The 14688-nt window shown below is 62.6% G+C and overlaps 1 protein-coding gene across 4 annotated transcripts in view; it reads left to right on the top strand.

Moving 5' to 3' along the window:
• Positions 1–466: 466 nt before the first annotated feature.
• Positions 467–14688, top strand: part of NFIC (nuclear factor I C) — a 46152-nt gene continuing 31930 nt past the window's right edge. The window contains exon 1 of one of the 4 annotated variants that reach the window (XM_065652717.1): positions 467–844. In XM_065652717.1, coding sequence (XP_065508789.1) covers positions 842–844 — 3 coding nt within the window. In that variant the 5' untranslated portion in view covers positions 467–841. Of the gene's footprint in view, positions 845–2590; positions 3225–14688 lie in introns of those variants that run through there. The other 3 variants (XM_065652716.1, XM_065652719.1, XM_065652718.1) reach the window with 3 other exon arrangements.

The following is a 14688-nucleotide window of genomic DNA, read 5'->3' as shown; positions in this document are numbered from 1 at the left end:
CCTCCTCCTCCCTCTCCCTCCCCGCCCCCGCACCGGGAGCGTCCTCCCCTTCGCAGCGCCGCCGGTGCCCTGGGCGAGGGGAGGAGGCAGAGGAGGAGGAGGAGGAGGAGGAGGCGGCGCGGCGGGAGGAGGCGGTGGCGGCGATGGGGCCGGGGCTCTGCGGGCTGCGAGGAGGAGCCGTGCCCGGCCGGAGTTGGGCTTCGCTGGGGAGGGGCGGGGGGGATGCCAGCTCTGCTTTGCCCTAGGCGCAGCCCGGCCCTCTCCCCGTTTTTTTGGTTGTTTTTATTTTTAATTATTATTACTATTATTTAAAAAAAAAAAAAAAATTTTTTTTTTTTCTTGCCTTCCAAAAATAACCATCGCACGCCCGTCCCCCCCCCCTTCCCCCCCAGGCCCGCCACCCCCGCGGCGCATGAGGCCGGGCTGGGTGCGGGCACCGCGCTCCCGCCGCCCCGCGCCGCCCGCCGGCCCCGCCGCCGCCTCCCGCAGCCCACCCGGAACTCGCCGCCGGCGGCTGCCGGCCCGGCCCATGCCCGGCGGCCCGGAGCCCGGCCCGGCCCGGCTCCCGACGCGCTGAGGCCGGAGCATGGCCCCCGGCAGCGAGACGGAGCCGGAGAGAGGCTGACCGCCCGCAGAGGACACTTTGCCGGTGGCCTTGGGGAGGAGCTTTTATTATTATTGGGGTTTTAAATTTTTTTTTCTTATTTCTGGGGGCAACGGTTTTTTTCCATCTCCTTCGGCTCGGTGGAAAACACACGTTTTAGAACAAAATACCAAAAATACCCACCCTCTTTGCTTTGCTCTTCGCAGCAACTTGGAAGCCCGTTAATTGCACTTGGCTATGGTAGGTCCCATGACACTTTCGTTTTCTCTTCTACTTTCCTCGTCTCCCCCCCCCCCCCCGTGTGCGTGTATTTGCGTGTGCACCCCGCAGCAAAAGTTGGCTGCCGGGGAGGGGGCGGCGGGGCTGGGAGCGGAGTTCAACCCGGTGCCCCGGGGCGCGGGGGGAGCCGCGGGGGGGCGGGAGGGGGTGCCGGGGTGGCGGAGGGAAGTTGCCGCCGTTTCTCCTCCCCCTGCCCACCCCTCCCCGCGGTATAAAGGGGGGGGGGGGGCGGAGGCGGGAGCCGCCCGGCGGGGAGGTCGCGGCGCGGGGGGGGCTCTGCAGCCCGCGGAGGGCTGGATGGAACTGAAAATGGCCGCGAAAAAAGGGGCGGAGAGGCTGCCAGCCGCACCGACTTGAACTTGGAAGTGACGCCCGGGAGGGTCGCGCTCAAGTCCGCGCTGCGCCGGGGCCGCGCTGCCCGCACCCGAGGCGGGAGGTGGGGGGGGAAGGGGCAAAAAAAATAAATCACCGTCCTCGATGTAAGAATAAAAAGATCTCCCCGTCCCCGCCGTGCTGGGCTTTTCCTGCTTCGCCTCCTGCCAGGCCATGGGGGGAAGCGCAGCGGCGCGGCCCCCCCGGCCGCCCCCACCGCAGCCACCCCGGGGGCAGCGGCCATGGGGGGAGGATGGAGCGGGCGAAGTTTGCGCGGAGCCGCATCCCGCGGGAGCGGGGATGCCTCCGGGCTTGGTTTTCATACAGGGGGGGAAGCAGGGAGGGCGTAAACCCCAAAAGCTCAGACCGGAGATCGTTCTCCAGGGGCCGGCAAAAGTTGCGAGTGAAGATCAGTTATGCAAGGAGAGGGTCTGGCAGGGTTGTCTGCCCCGGCAGAGCGGGGAAAAAAAGTCAGAAAAACACGGGTTTTTTTCCTTTGGGGAGAGCGAGGCAGGGCTGGAGCCGCGGCCCCGCAGCCGGGAGCGGCTCGGAGCGGGCAGCGGTCCCTGCCTGTATTTCAGGTCACTGCAGGGAGCAATTAAAAAAAAAAAAAAGAAAAGAAACATATATGCGTGTCTGAAGGGAGGTGAGAGCGGGGCTAAATAAATCGCCAGCCTCGGGAGGCTGCTGCCCGCCATCCTGCGGGGCTGAAACTCACTTTCACAATTAGGAGCCGGGGATTCCCTTTGTTTTTCTGTACGTGGCTCTCGCCCTCGTTCGCTCTCTAATTAGGTTTTATTAAAGGCTGCAGAATTGGTTGGTGGCGGTGGTGTTGCAGGAGTGAGAACTTGCGGTTTGGAGTTTGCCGGGCGCAGGGCTCCGCTTTTTTTTTTCCTTTCTCTTTGTGCGCTCGGGGCGGGGAGGGACGCGGGGCTGCCCGTGGCGCTTCCCCCCCCCCAACACCCCCGCGGCGCTGGGGAAGAGCGTCGAGATGCTGCCGGTCGCTAAATAAGGGGGGGGGGGGGAGGAAATAAGCGTCTGTCCGCGGGCGGAGCGGGGATGCGGCGGGAGGGAGCGCGGGGCTGGCGCGGAGAGGTGCGGACGGCATCCCCCCTCCCACCGGGGCAGCGTCTCCCGCTGCTGCTGCCCAGAAGTTGCACATGAATCTGCAGGGTTTTTTTTTTCTCTCCCCTGGACGTATTGGCTCCGTTTATTAAATAATAATAATAATTAATTTTTTAAAAAGGGGCAGCTCGCCCGGCGCTGCCCGGCCGGGGCGGGGGGGGGGCTGGGGGGGGGCGGCTCGTCCCTCCCCCTCTCGCCGCTGCCCCGCAGCGCCTCGTCCCTGCGAGCCAAAGGGGGTTCCTACATCTTTAAATGGGATGTAATATTTTGGGATGGGCTTTTTTCATAACGTCACTTCATTCCTCGCTCCTTTTTTTTTTTTCTTCGTGGTTTTTTTTTTTTTTTCATTTTCTCATTCTTTCTTTCCTCCCTCTCTCCGCTGCCCGTGTCTCGGATGGAGCCGCTTCCCCTCTAACTTCCCCGCTGCCCCTGCCTGCAGGCTGGGTGCGGACCCCCTCGACACCCCCCCGGGCGAAGATGAGCCTTTTGCTTCTTTAAAACGTCCCCCCCCAACAGACAACAAGAACAGAAAAAGCGCTTTATTTTCCAAGGGGGGGGAATTACTTTTTATTTGTTTTTAATTTTTTTTTGGAAGGGGAGGTGAAAGTTGGACCCTTTTCATTTCCTCTTCGGCCCCCTGTCCTCCCGCGGGGCCGCCCCCCCTGCACGGCTGCCCCCCCCCGGGCCCCGCAGAGCCGCTCCGGAGGAGAGAGAGAAAAAACGCCCGGACCGCTCCAGCCTCCGAAATGACTCAGTAACTTTTACGCCTTGAGTCTCAGCCCTGCAATTTGCCACTTTCCCAGCACGGCTCGGGATGTACTCGTCTCCTCTCTGCCTGACCCAGGTAACCCCCTCCCGTGTCCCCCCGCCTTGCCCCCTTCGCTGCAACAGACTTTTACAGTTGCAATGCCAAAAAAAAAAAAAAAAAGAAAAAAAGAAAGAAAAAGAAAAGACACCCCCCTCGATAAAAATAATCGTAACAGGGAAAGGGTGGGTTGGGGCTGGTGTGGGACTGCTTGGATGAGCCGCGTTTCCCTCTTGGTTCCCCCCCTCCATGCCTTTTTTAAGGTTTTTCTGGGTGTTTCTGGTGCTTTTAGGGGTTTTTTCTGCCTCCACTTTCACTTGGGACGCGGTAGGAGGGGGAAGGTTGCATTGTGGTTTGGGCTTTATTTTTTTTTCACTGCGCCCAGAGGTGGGTGGTGCGGGGAAGCCGCCGACTTTGGGGTTGTGGGGGGACGCGGTGGAGGGTGAGGGTCCCTGGTTGGGCTCGGGGAGGCTGGGAGGGGGCTCTGCGCTGCGGGTTCGGCCTCGGCCGTGTCGCCTCTTGCGTAGCATGAAACTTTTTCCTTCCCCCCTGCCAGCAGCCCGACTGCACATGGTGGGGTGCAAGAAGGTGTGTGTGTGGGGGACACACACACAGGCTTTTTCTTCAAAATCCTCCGAGTTTGGGACAATTTGCAACTGGCTGCACCATGCCGTGCTGGCAGCAAAGAGGGCGGTGGGGGTCGTGCATGGCAGGATGTGGGGGGCACCCTCTCAGTCTCCGGGGTGAGGGGCGATGTCAGCCCCTGTCTGCACATAGAGATGTCGAGGGGCAGCCCTGAGCCTGTGCATGGGGACACTGGTGTCACTCCAGGCCACGCCGACGTGGCCCAGTGGTGCGCGGCAGGGTGGCTGTGCCAAGGCCCAGGTGCCAGCAAGGGGGGTGTCCCCAAAGCCTCCCCCCCAAGCTGGTATGGCTGCAGTGGGGAGACTTTGGGGATCCCCCCTAGCCCGCAGCATGACCGCTGCGGCTCTGCCTTTGCTCTGTCCTTATTGATCGCTGATATTTATTTAATTATTGAGCAGGCAGCTTCCCCCCACCCCCCGGCTCGTAACCTCTTCCCTGCTGGCAGCCACTGCCCGCTCCAAATCCAGCCTCGTGCCGCACCCCACCTCCGGGGGAGGCTGCTATTGCCGGACCCCTGTGCCCGCACCAGGGATTGTCCTGCAAGGTCTCATCCCTTGGGCTGGAGCTGCGGGCAGGATCTGGCCCTACGGCAGGGGCTTGGACTCAGCTGCCCCTTGAGGGTTCAGGGGGGTCCCCTTGGCAGCACCATGGCACCTGCGTTGTGCCGGAGGGCAGCACGGGGTCCTGCCTCAGCTCTGGCTCTCGCTGGGTGCAGTGCAGCCTGTGAGCCCGATGACGGTGCGGGCACAAGCGTGGGCACCGATGGGCATGGGCACGGTGGGCAGTGCTGGGGCTGCTCTAATGACCCTCAGGATGGTGCTCCCTGTCGTGTGGTTGACTTGGCAAGGGTCACACCTCGGTCTGTCTTTTTTTCTTTTTTTCTTTTTTTCTTTTTTCTTTTTTTCTTTTTTCTTTTTTTCTTTTTTTCTTTTTTTCTTTTTTCTTTTTTTCTTTTTTCTTTTTTTCTTTTCTTCTTTTTTCTTTTTTCTTTTTTCTTTTTTTCTTTTTTCTTTTTTCTCTTTTCTCTTTTCTTTTCTCTTTTCTCTTTTTTTCTTTTTTCTTTTTCTTCTTTCCTTTTTCTTTTTCTTTTTTCCTTTTTCTTTTTCTCTTCTTCTCTCCTCTCCTTTTTCTTTTTTTCTATTTCTCCTTTATTTTCCTTTATTTCCCTCCTCTCCATCTTTCCCATGGGTCCCACCACCTCCTTGCTATCCCCGTCTCCAGCCGGCACTGGGTTGGCAGAGCCCGTTGTTGCCAGCTAACAGTGCTGGTCTGATGTGGGAAGCCGTGCAGTCGCTGGCCAGGGCTGGCAGGAGCCGTTCTGCTCACAACCCCGTGCTGTTCCCAGCTCTTCGCCCAGCCGACGAGGGGGAGCTGGTTTTCCCTCCGCGGATCCCGGCCTCCGCCCTGTCGCCTTTGCGCAGGGAAGGCTCCGGTTTCCCCCTCCTTGCCCTGGTGTAGCCTCAGTTTCAATCCAGCCTAGCTTGGATGGGATCAGACATTGTCTGCACCTACCGGATCCAGCCCCCCCACCGCTCCCCTCGCCGCCAGCTGAGCCGTTCCCATCCCACCCGCGCGGCGGGGAGGCTCGCCCGGGCTCGGGAGCCCTGGATGGTGATGTGGATACATTGGAACGTGTGCGGGAGCCGCCCTGCCGCTGCCTTCGCGCATCTCCCCGCCGCTACCGCTGCTGCTGGCTCCTCAAGCCTGGCATGGGCGCTCTGACCCCGGCTACCACTCGGGCAGCCGCCCTTCCCAGCCGGAGCTGGTCCAAGCTGGGGCTTGGCAAAGCAACAGCACCAAAATAGCCCTGGCATTGTCCACAACACAGTCCTGGCCAGGGCTCCCGCTGAGTCTCCCGTTAGGCAAGGAGGGTGACTTTGTGCCTTCCTCAGCTCCCTGGTCATGCTTGGGGACATCCTCCCGCTCCCCCAGCTCACCCCTGTCCCCCCTCGCAGATCGGCCAGGAAGTCAAGAGGGAGCTGCCTGGATTAGCAGGGAAGCGGCTCCGGCATCGCCGCCATGCACGAGGCCTCACCCTGCCCACGGGGAAGCGGGGGAGGACTCTGGCTGCCAGGACTCTGAAATAACGCCGGCGCTAAGCACCCACCACTGGCTCCACACGTGTGTCTCTTGGGAGATGCTGCCGGGGAGCCGGTGGTGCTTCCAGAGCCATAATGGTTATCTCTGGCTCCTGGACCTGCAATGGGGTTGTGAGGGGCAGGTATTTGGGATGCTTCTGAGGAGGCAGGTGTGCAGATTTTATGACCCATGATGCTCCTGCAAACCTGTGGCTCGTCTCCGCACCTGACAGTTGCCCTGGCGCTCCCTGAGCCCCCCACTCTGGTACGTGTGGGCTGGGAGCGAGGTGTGCTGGGATTCGGCCTCAAACGCAGCCAGAGCGGCGTGAGCCGGGCGTCCTGCTGGGGTCCAGCCAGAGACCTTCTCCCAGGCTCCGTGGGTTTGCTGGGGCCCAGGAGAGACAAGAGGGTCTTCGGCTGCACCTCAGCAGGCTCCTCACCTGGCTCCCACCGCTTTGCTCGGATGCATCCTTGGAGGCTGGTTTCGCTGCCGAGGCAACGTGCCCACACCACCCAGCTGAGAACTGGTGACCAGGCGCGAGCCCCTGCACATGCCATAGCTGGCGGCACCAAGTCCTGGTGGCTTCAGGGGGCAGCCCAGCCAAGCTGGCCCGGCACAAACCTCTGTACTGGCAGCCACCATCAGCACCCAGGGAAACGGGCACGCCGCAGTGCCCAGGGGACAGAGCCGGGCTGCGAGAGGCATTGTGGCCCGATCACAGCCACGTCTCCTGGGTACCGAGGGGGACCTCATCTCTCCCTGGCCGTTGCCAGTTGGCTTTGCACATCACCTGGCTGCCACCACTGGCTCGAGCACGTGGCTGTAGTGGGGAGCTGCCCACTGGGCGCATCCCACTGGGGCATCCTTTGGCAAACCTCCTTCCTGAAAGTTGTGTGGCTTTTCAGCGAGAGGAGGGAGCGCCAGTGCTCGCCCCCTCCACCAGTAGCTCCAGCGAACTGGTTTCCAGCCGGGAGCTCAGATCGGCTGCCAAAGGATGGGAGCAGCGAGCAGGGCACGGCGGGGGGAGAGAGGGAAGGTTGCAACACACTTTCAATTCTCCCATCTGCTGAGTATTGTTTGGGAAAAACAATGAGGCCGTTCTTTAAATGCAACCTTCGGGAGATCCTCGCTTTCCCCATGAGGCGCCTGCCGCGCGGTGCCCGCCTGCCCCAGCTAGTCCTGCCCCGCTGCTTGCGCCGGCAGCGCTGCCAAGGACCCTGCTGCTTCTGCCCAAGCTGATCTTAAATCCTCACCCGGGAAAATAGATCCTGTTTTAAGTGCAGCTTACAAGGCTGGATCAGAGAGCAGGGATGAGTGGGTAGGATAAGGCCTGCTGCACGAGACATGCCATCGGGTGAGAGCCGAGCAGCCGGGTGTCCGGCATTCGTGCTGCACCATTCTCCACTGCGTCTCCTTGAACTTGGCTGGGGCCTTGCACAATAAATCAGCCGCCTTTCTCCAGCACGCCGAGGCACCCACCAGTAATTCACCTTCCCGGGCAGCTCTGCCCTGCCTGCGCTTCCCTCCGTGCCTGCAGTTGCCTCTGCATCAGGGCAGGGAGCGAACCCACCGCGTGCCCAGCGCTGCGAGCATGCGCGCGCCTTTGCAGCTCGCCGAACAAAGCCCGGCCGCCGGGGCCCAGCTCACTGCCTGGCTGTCTTGAAGTGAGCAAGGAATAACTTGCTTTTGTGCTTTTTTATTCCCCCAAGCCTGGGTGTGCTGGGGATGGATGCTGGGAGCCATAGCCTGAGCCTGCTTTGACCAGACAGTTTCTTCTCCTCTTGCAGGGGTGGCTGCAGCGTGGCCAGCGCGGTGTGGTGTGGACAGGGCAGTGCCGGTGCGGTGAGGCTCGGTGGCAGAGGAGCTGTGCTGATGTGCAGCAAAGGATGTGAAAGGCAGCTCCCCCAGGCAGCACCAGGAGATTGAGAGCCCCAGGGGAAAACTGCCATGGTGGCAGCAAGGGGTCCATCCCAGGCCAGGGCTGTGTGTGGTGGGGAGGGCCTGGAGGCGGGAAGTGAGGGACAGTGCCCCCTGCCCGAGGGGTGATGGACGCAGGTCCCTGCAAGGCACGGCTCCCTGGGGCTGGCCAAGTATGGCCCTGGGGACAGGGACGTCTTGCCCTGCCTGCTTGTCAGCTTTCCTGGCCCAGTGCGGCCTGTGCCAGCCTTCCCCATGCCTGTTCCCTGGACACTACCGAGCCCTAGATGGCAGGGATGGGGATGATGGTGATGATGGGGAGCGTCCCCAGGGTCCTTCGCTGGAGAGGAAGAAGGAGGACTGGAGAGGGACACAAGATATCTGCCTGTGAGGCTGGCTGCCTGCCTGCCGCCCCCGGCTGGGCTGTGTCTCTTCCTACGCAGGGATGGCGGTGCCGACACTGAGCACGGCCAAGGGGGCTGAGTGCTCGCAGGAGGGGCCGGGGGCCTCCCGTCCCCTCAGTCCCTGCGCCCGGCCCCGGGGGTGCAGGCAGGGCCTCGGGGCGGCAGGGGTGCGATCCGCTCCTTGGGGACCCGCGGGGCAGAGATTTCTCCCGTGGCACCTCAGGGTGCGCCGTGCAGGTCAGGACAGGGCGGCAAAGACGATGGGGAGCAGCCAGGGCATTGGTGGGTACTCAGCCCTGCCACATCGAGCTCGCGCCACGTGGCATCACCGGTGTCGTCCTCACGTCACGGCTGGGGGCTGCTGGCTGTGCTGAGCTCAAGAGGGGAACAGCCTCATGGGAGGTGCCCACTGCAAAACCCTCGTGGGTGTTGGGTACTGAAGCACCTTTGGGTGCACCAAACTAGCACAGGGAAGAGCCTGAGCTCAGCCTCTCTCTCTGCCCTGGCCAGCTGGGCACCAAGAGACAGTGTCACCCTTGGGGAGGGGGCAGGGACCCCTGGGATGTGCCAGCTGCAGGGTGGGAATGTACAGGGTCCCCACAGGCATCCCGGAGCCTGGCTCACTCCTGGACGGGCGGCTGGGCTCACCATCCATCAAGTCGGCCCTGGGCAGGCATCCCCCGCGGCCGCGCCGCGCCGTGCCAGCTTGGCCGGGACCCAACGCCCTGCGCTGGCCGCCAGGGCCCGGCGCTTCCCAAGTCCTGGAGAGGAGCCGGGAAAGGATCCCACAGCCCAGGTGCGGCCGTGCTCACGCACTGGGGGACCCGTGGCCCAGCCCTTGCCAAGGATTGATTTCTCAGTTAACTCGCCACTGCTTTAAAAGCGCATTAATCCTCCCTTCCCCAGCCAGCAGCCAAGTCTAATCAACGTTTTGGGCAAAATCCCCAGGCCCGGGCTTCAGGCTGCCTGCTGTGGGCATCACCCTCCCAGCCAGTACCGCCGCTCCAGGACGGGCCGTGGCACCCTTAGGCTGCGCTGTCTGGCACAGAAATGCCAGGGTCCATCCCTCCTGCTGACCTCTCTTCCCTGGGACTTTGTTCAAGTCCCTGGCCAGGTGGATTTTTTAAAAAACTGGGGGTTTTAATCTTGTTTTTTAAGAAGGCTTTTGCTCTCCTTGCAAAGGGCCCCTGCATTCCCTTCACGGGGAAATGGTATTTGACCGGCTGTTGTCCAAAAAAAACCCCCAACATGTTTCTGATCATGAAAAACCAAGAAATATTTTTGCTTTCAAAGGAAAAAAAAATCCAGAGAGAGAAATGTTGATTTTCCACTCAGACGTTTCCCCTTTCCCCAAACCAGCCCCAAAATGAGAGGCGCCGCTCCTCCCGCCTCACCCAAGGATGCTGTCCTGGGGGCACAGCCCTGCTGGGGACATGGTGGATGTCACCCAGGCCTCACCCAGCCATCAGCGGCGAGGGTGATGGCAATGCCAAGCGTATGCCCCACTCTCTGCTCAGCCCCACCTTGTGCCAGGGCTGGGGGCCTGCCAGGGCAGGTGGAGGGTCCTCTCTTGGGGGAGCCACCCGTCACCCTGTTTGCTGCAAAGCTCCCTGCTGCCTGCCCGCCTCGCCCCGGTACCGCACGCGACGGGGCTGCTTTGTCCCACAGTCGCTGGGTGGGAGCTGTGGTGTGCCGGATCCTGCACCCCTCTCCCGCCGTCCCCTGGCTCCTGCCCAATGATTCGGGAAAGCGAGACGGCGCAGGCTGTAATGTGACCCCTGCCGCGCTGCGCCACAAAATCGCTTTTAGTAACCTGTGCACCAGGACAGGCGAGCAGCACAGCGTGAATACCAATGAAGCGGCGCTGGCGAAAAGTGCAGAGTAAAGGGTTTTTGATGGAAATGGCATCGCACGAGAAAGAGAGGGAGCGTGAGCGTGCACAGGCGCACACCTGGAGCCTGCGCCTGCCCGCCAGCCGACACTGCGCACACGGGCGCGCCGGGGCACACGCGTGTGTGCGCACGTGCGGCCTGGGAGGTTGGGGTGCAGCGGGGTGACGGGGCCGTGCTGCCCCGGTGAGCGTGAGGCCGGCAGGATGGAGCTGAGGGAGAGGAGGGGGCTGCAAAGCCCCGGTTTGCTGAGGCGCTTAATGGGGCACAGCGCAGCTCAGGCCGTCGTCTGGCTGCGGGGACCCCGTCTGCTCCCCCAGCCAAGCGCCGCTGATCAAAGCGCGGGCGGGAGCGAGCGGGCCTGTGCGAGCAGCGCCCCTGGCCGTGTGCCACCCCACCTTCCCGCTCCGCTCCCCCGGGAGTTTGTTAAACAAATTTCTCTAATTGCACAAGCCGAGGAGTTTGTTGAAGAAAAAAGCCGGGGAAATTCCCCTCCTCTGGGCCACCCCTTCCCCACTTTCCCCGGGGACATGGGCGGAGAGCAAGCAGGTCCCTCCCCGCAGGTGCCCTCCCCCCCGGCTCTGCGGGAGGCTGCGACCCCGACGCCCGCGGGATGCAGCTGCAGGGTGTCCTCAGGTCACCCCTGCCCGCACGGGGACGTCCCCTGCTCGACCTCCTTCAGAGCCGGGTTGCTCACGTCCCTCTCCTCCAGGCCCTGGGGTCAGACCCTGTCACCTAACACAGCGACACCTGGTCCCGCCGTCTGCCCTTGCCGGCTGGCGTTCTCCATTGCTTGGCTGCGGCCGTCTCTGGAAATAGCCTTTGCGAACCACCATGGGCAGCCCCTGACACCGAATCCAATCGGATTAGCAGGCGTATGGGATAAAAGCCCCGGCTTGGCGGCAGCTCTTTAGCAGGTGGGGGCTGTGGCGGCAGCCCTGCCAAGAAGTGAGGATGCACGGCCGGGCACCTGCCCCAGATCCCGCTGAGGTCATGGCTATAGATAGCCCGGGGGGTGCAGGGCCGAGGGCAGGATCCGTGCCTGCCCTCACCAGCTCCGTCAGGAGCCCTGTGGGCACCCAGTGCCTCAGCGGGGAGGTGCTGCCAGGGGACCAGGAGTTGCTGGTGGGGGAAGGGTGGTTTGGCCATTGCTGGGTGACAAACTGGTGCTGTAGGCTGTGACCCTGTGCTGCCAGTGGCATGCCCAGCCCCAACGAGCATCGCCTAGTGCCACCATCCCCTCTCCATCCCCAGCCATGAGCCGGGTTCCTCAGCCTGGGGCTCCGTGCCCACCACAGCGACTGGGGGTGCCTTTCGCTATCGTTTCCCACCAGGTTTCCTTCCTCAGCTGCTTTCAAATGAAACTCAGACTGGGGCATCCCCACTGCTGGGGTGCGCTCATGGGTGCAAAGCTGCTGGGTCGGGGAATGTGAGGCCGAGGTTCACCCCCTCAAGCTGCCCAGTCCCAGCGCAAAAGCGGGTGCATGCCCCGGGTGCCCCCGCCAGCCCCACGGGGCCCCAGAGCGCCAGGGTGGCTGGCGAAAGCGTTGTTGATGAGAGCACTAAAAATAGTGTGGAACTGGGATCTTAATGGGACTTTGTGGGAAACCTGGAAACATTTTCTCATCTCCGTAAATGAGTCCAGATGCATTAGCGATGACTGCATTGCATCCTGAGGTACTGCCGGAGGGAACTGGGACGTGCTCACCAGCCTCCTCGCCTTGTGGTGGTGAATTGGTTGGAGAGGGGAGCTGCCAAGCAGCAGTGCTGGGGCCGAGCGACGGCCTCGCTGTGTCCCGGGTAGGGCTGGGGACAGGAGCCAGCCGGCCGGAGCTCGCCCAGCATCACCGTGGTGAGGACCCTGCCTGCTCAGCCGGTCCCCATCCTCGAGGTTTCTGTGCCCGGTGCCCATGGGCGCACACGTGGGCACTTGCAGCTCTACATGTGGCAGAGAGCATGCGAGCGTCTGTGGGTAGGCAACGGTGCCACGGCCCCCAAACCTGGGGGCTTTCCAAAGGCCCCCAGGGCCTGGGGTGGGCAGTGGGGGGACTGAGGTGACATGGGAGGCCCTCAGCCCGTGTCACCCCCAGTCCCAAGGCCAGCGGTGCTGGCAGCCCTGCACCCCACTGGCACCCCGCTGCACCACACTGGCGTCAAGCTGACAGGATCCTCGGGTTTCCTTCTGCTCTGCCGTGGAGCTGGCGGCTGGGGTATTGGCTCCTGGAGCGCCCAGCCCCGCTCGGGGACCTTGGACTCCCCCAGGGGATGGCCTGGGGCCAGCCCGGGCAAGTAGCCCGGGGCTGGTGGCTCGTGGACTCCACATCACGAGGCAGGTTGGCACAGTTGTCTCCACGGTATGGTAGTGTCACTTAGCGGTTACAGCAGCAGCCCAGGAGGCAAGGACAGTCCCACCCCGTGCCTCAGTTTACCTCCAGATGGGGACCAGCACCAAACATGGGAGAGGGGCGCTCATCCCCCGCGTGACGAGTGAATGATCAAGTTGGGGCAGGAGGCAAGGGGACCAGCCACAGCCACCAGCATCTGCACTGGGCGCCACTGGAACCCGATGTCCCAAACAGAGCCCCTTTGTCCGGGCCAGCCCCTGCTCCTGCCACTTGGGAGGTGTCCAAAACCCTCCCGAAATAGGACCTGGCCAGGCTCAGCCTTTGAATCTCCCCAGGAAGGCTCTGCTGAGCTGCCAAAAGCAGATGAACCCCCACCCCAGTTAAAGCTGTCCCATCCTTAAGTGCTCGGGGTGCAGGATCCGGCCATGCTTGGGGCAATGCTGAGCCTTTGAGGACACCCTTGTCTCCCTTTGCTCTCCAGGAGAGCTTGTCACTGCCCTGTGCCTCAGTTTCCCCATCCCTAGGTGGAGGGTCCTGGCAGGCGTCTCCAACCCCCAAGGGAGCCTGTGAGATACCGGCACAGAGGCCGAACCGCTGGCATGTCTGTGGCATGGCAAAGGCGATGGGGCTGCGGGGGGGCCGTAAACTCTTCACTGCCACAGCCTCGGGGCAGCCGATCCTCCTGCAAGGTCATCAGCTCCTCGGGAAAGGCCGGGGCTATTTTTAACCAGTGACTAGGTCCAGCCCACTGGGGATTGGATTTGCAGCAGCGTGAGCACCGTGAGCCCATCGTGGCACTCCCCATCACAGGGTGTAGAGACACCCCCAGCGCTGTGTCCCCCCCAGCAGGCACCCGGGGGAGGGAGTTGAAGACCCCTCTCTGCACCCCCACAGGTTTAATGTTGCATGATGGAGGGAGGGAATTAATCCCCCTCAGAAAGGCCAGGATGGAGGAGGCAGGGCTAAAAATATGTTGGAGAGGGAAATAAAACCTTTATCAGGGGCCAAAGCCAAGCTCAGAGCCCTGGGCTCACCTCTGAGGGGGCTGAGGGGACCGTGCCTAGTCCCAGCTCCCTTGGTGCTCAGCGGGGATGCTAAGCCAGGGCTGCCTGCTGCCTGCCCTCCCCGGCACGTAAATGGTAGTGCCAGCCCCAGGGTGTCTCTCCTGCCTCAGTTTCCCTCTGCACTCCTGGAGGTGCAAGCTGCCACTGTCCGGGCGTCACAACCCAGCAGCTTCCTGCTGGAACGCCAGGGTGCGGGCTGCGCGAAGCTCTGGGTCTTGGGCACCGCTCGAGCCCTGCTGCCCCACAGCCGCCATCCCCACCGTGTGCTGGGAGCAGGGTTTGGGGAGCAGGCCACCCCCAGGGCCCCGCACTGACGCAGGGCCAGGCGGACAAGCTGGCAGCACTGGGGCCTGTTGGCAAAGCTTTTTTTTTTTCCAGTTCCATAAAACATTTCCTTTCCTTGGAGCCCCAGGGGGGTTTCGGCTGGGAAGCCACGTGGCCCTGGCGCTGCTGGCCACGGGATGCTTCCCGGGGTGGGGGGATGTCTCCTTGGCCATGGGCCGGGTCCTCTCTGCGCGCCCCCCGTGCTGCTCACAGGGCTCTTCCCAGACCCCAGCGGCCGCTCTCGCACCCTGTCTCTGCTTCAGGCTGGCCTGGCGGGTGCCATGCCTCAGTTTCCCCATCTTTGGAAAGGCAGTGCCGCACCCTGGGGACTGGAGGTGTCACCCCGGGGAAGCAGCTGAGCCATTGGCTCCCGCGCCCCAAAGGGTATGGGCAGAGACGGTACCTGGGGGAACTGAGGCCCTGGGGATGCAAGTGCATCTGCAGGAAGGCAGCGAGTGGCCCCGGGCGCTCCCACTGCCGGGTGTCCCTCCCCAGTGCCCTCCCGGCTCCTCCGCCCACCCACGCTGGCTGTGCCGCCGCTGGGTACCATCCCTGTGGCATCTTTACCCCCTCCCTGCACCCTAGGCATGCAGCTCCCCGGTTTGGGACCAGCAACGCCAATTTTTGCTGGAGATGAGAGTGCAGGTGGGCGAACAAGAGGCAGGGTGATGGGCACTCGGTTGAGGCATGTAGTGTGCTGCTGGAGAAGCTCCTCCCAGCTTCAGCCCACCTGGGCCAGCCCCGGCTGCCGGCGGTGCTGCCTCCCCAGGGAGGGCTGTGCCGGCTGGCGCGGGCCCAGGCAGGGCTGGCACCTGAGCCCAGGGCTGCAAAGAGAG

Source organism: Caloenas nicobarica, chromosome 27, assembly GCF_036013445.1.
Source record: "Caloenas nicobarica isolate bCalNic1 chromosome 27, bCalNic1.hap1, whole genome shotgun sequence".
NCBI lineage: Eukaryota > Metazoa > Chordata > Aves > Columbiformes > Columbidae > Caloenas > Caloenas nicobarica.
Note: the sequence above shows the minus strand (reverse complement) of the source record. Positions and strands in the feature narration are given on the sequence as shown.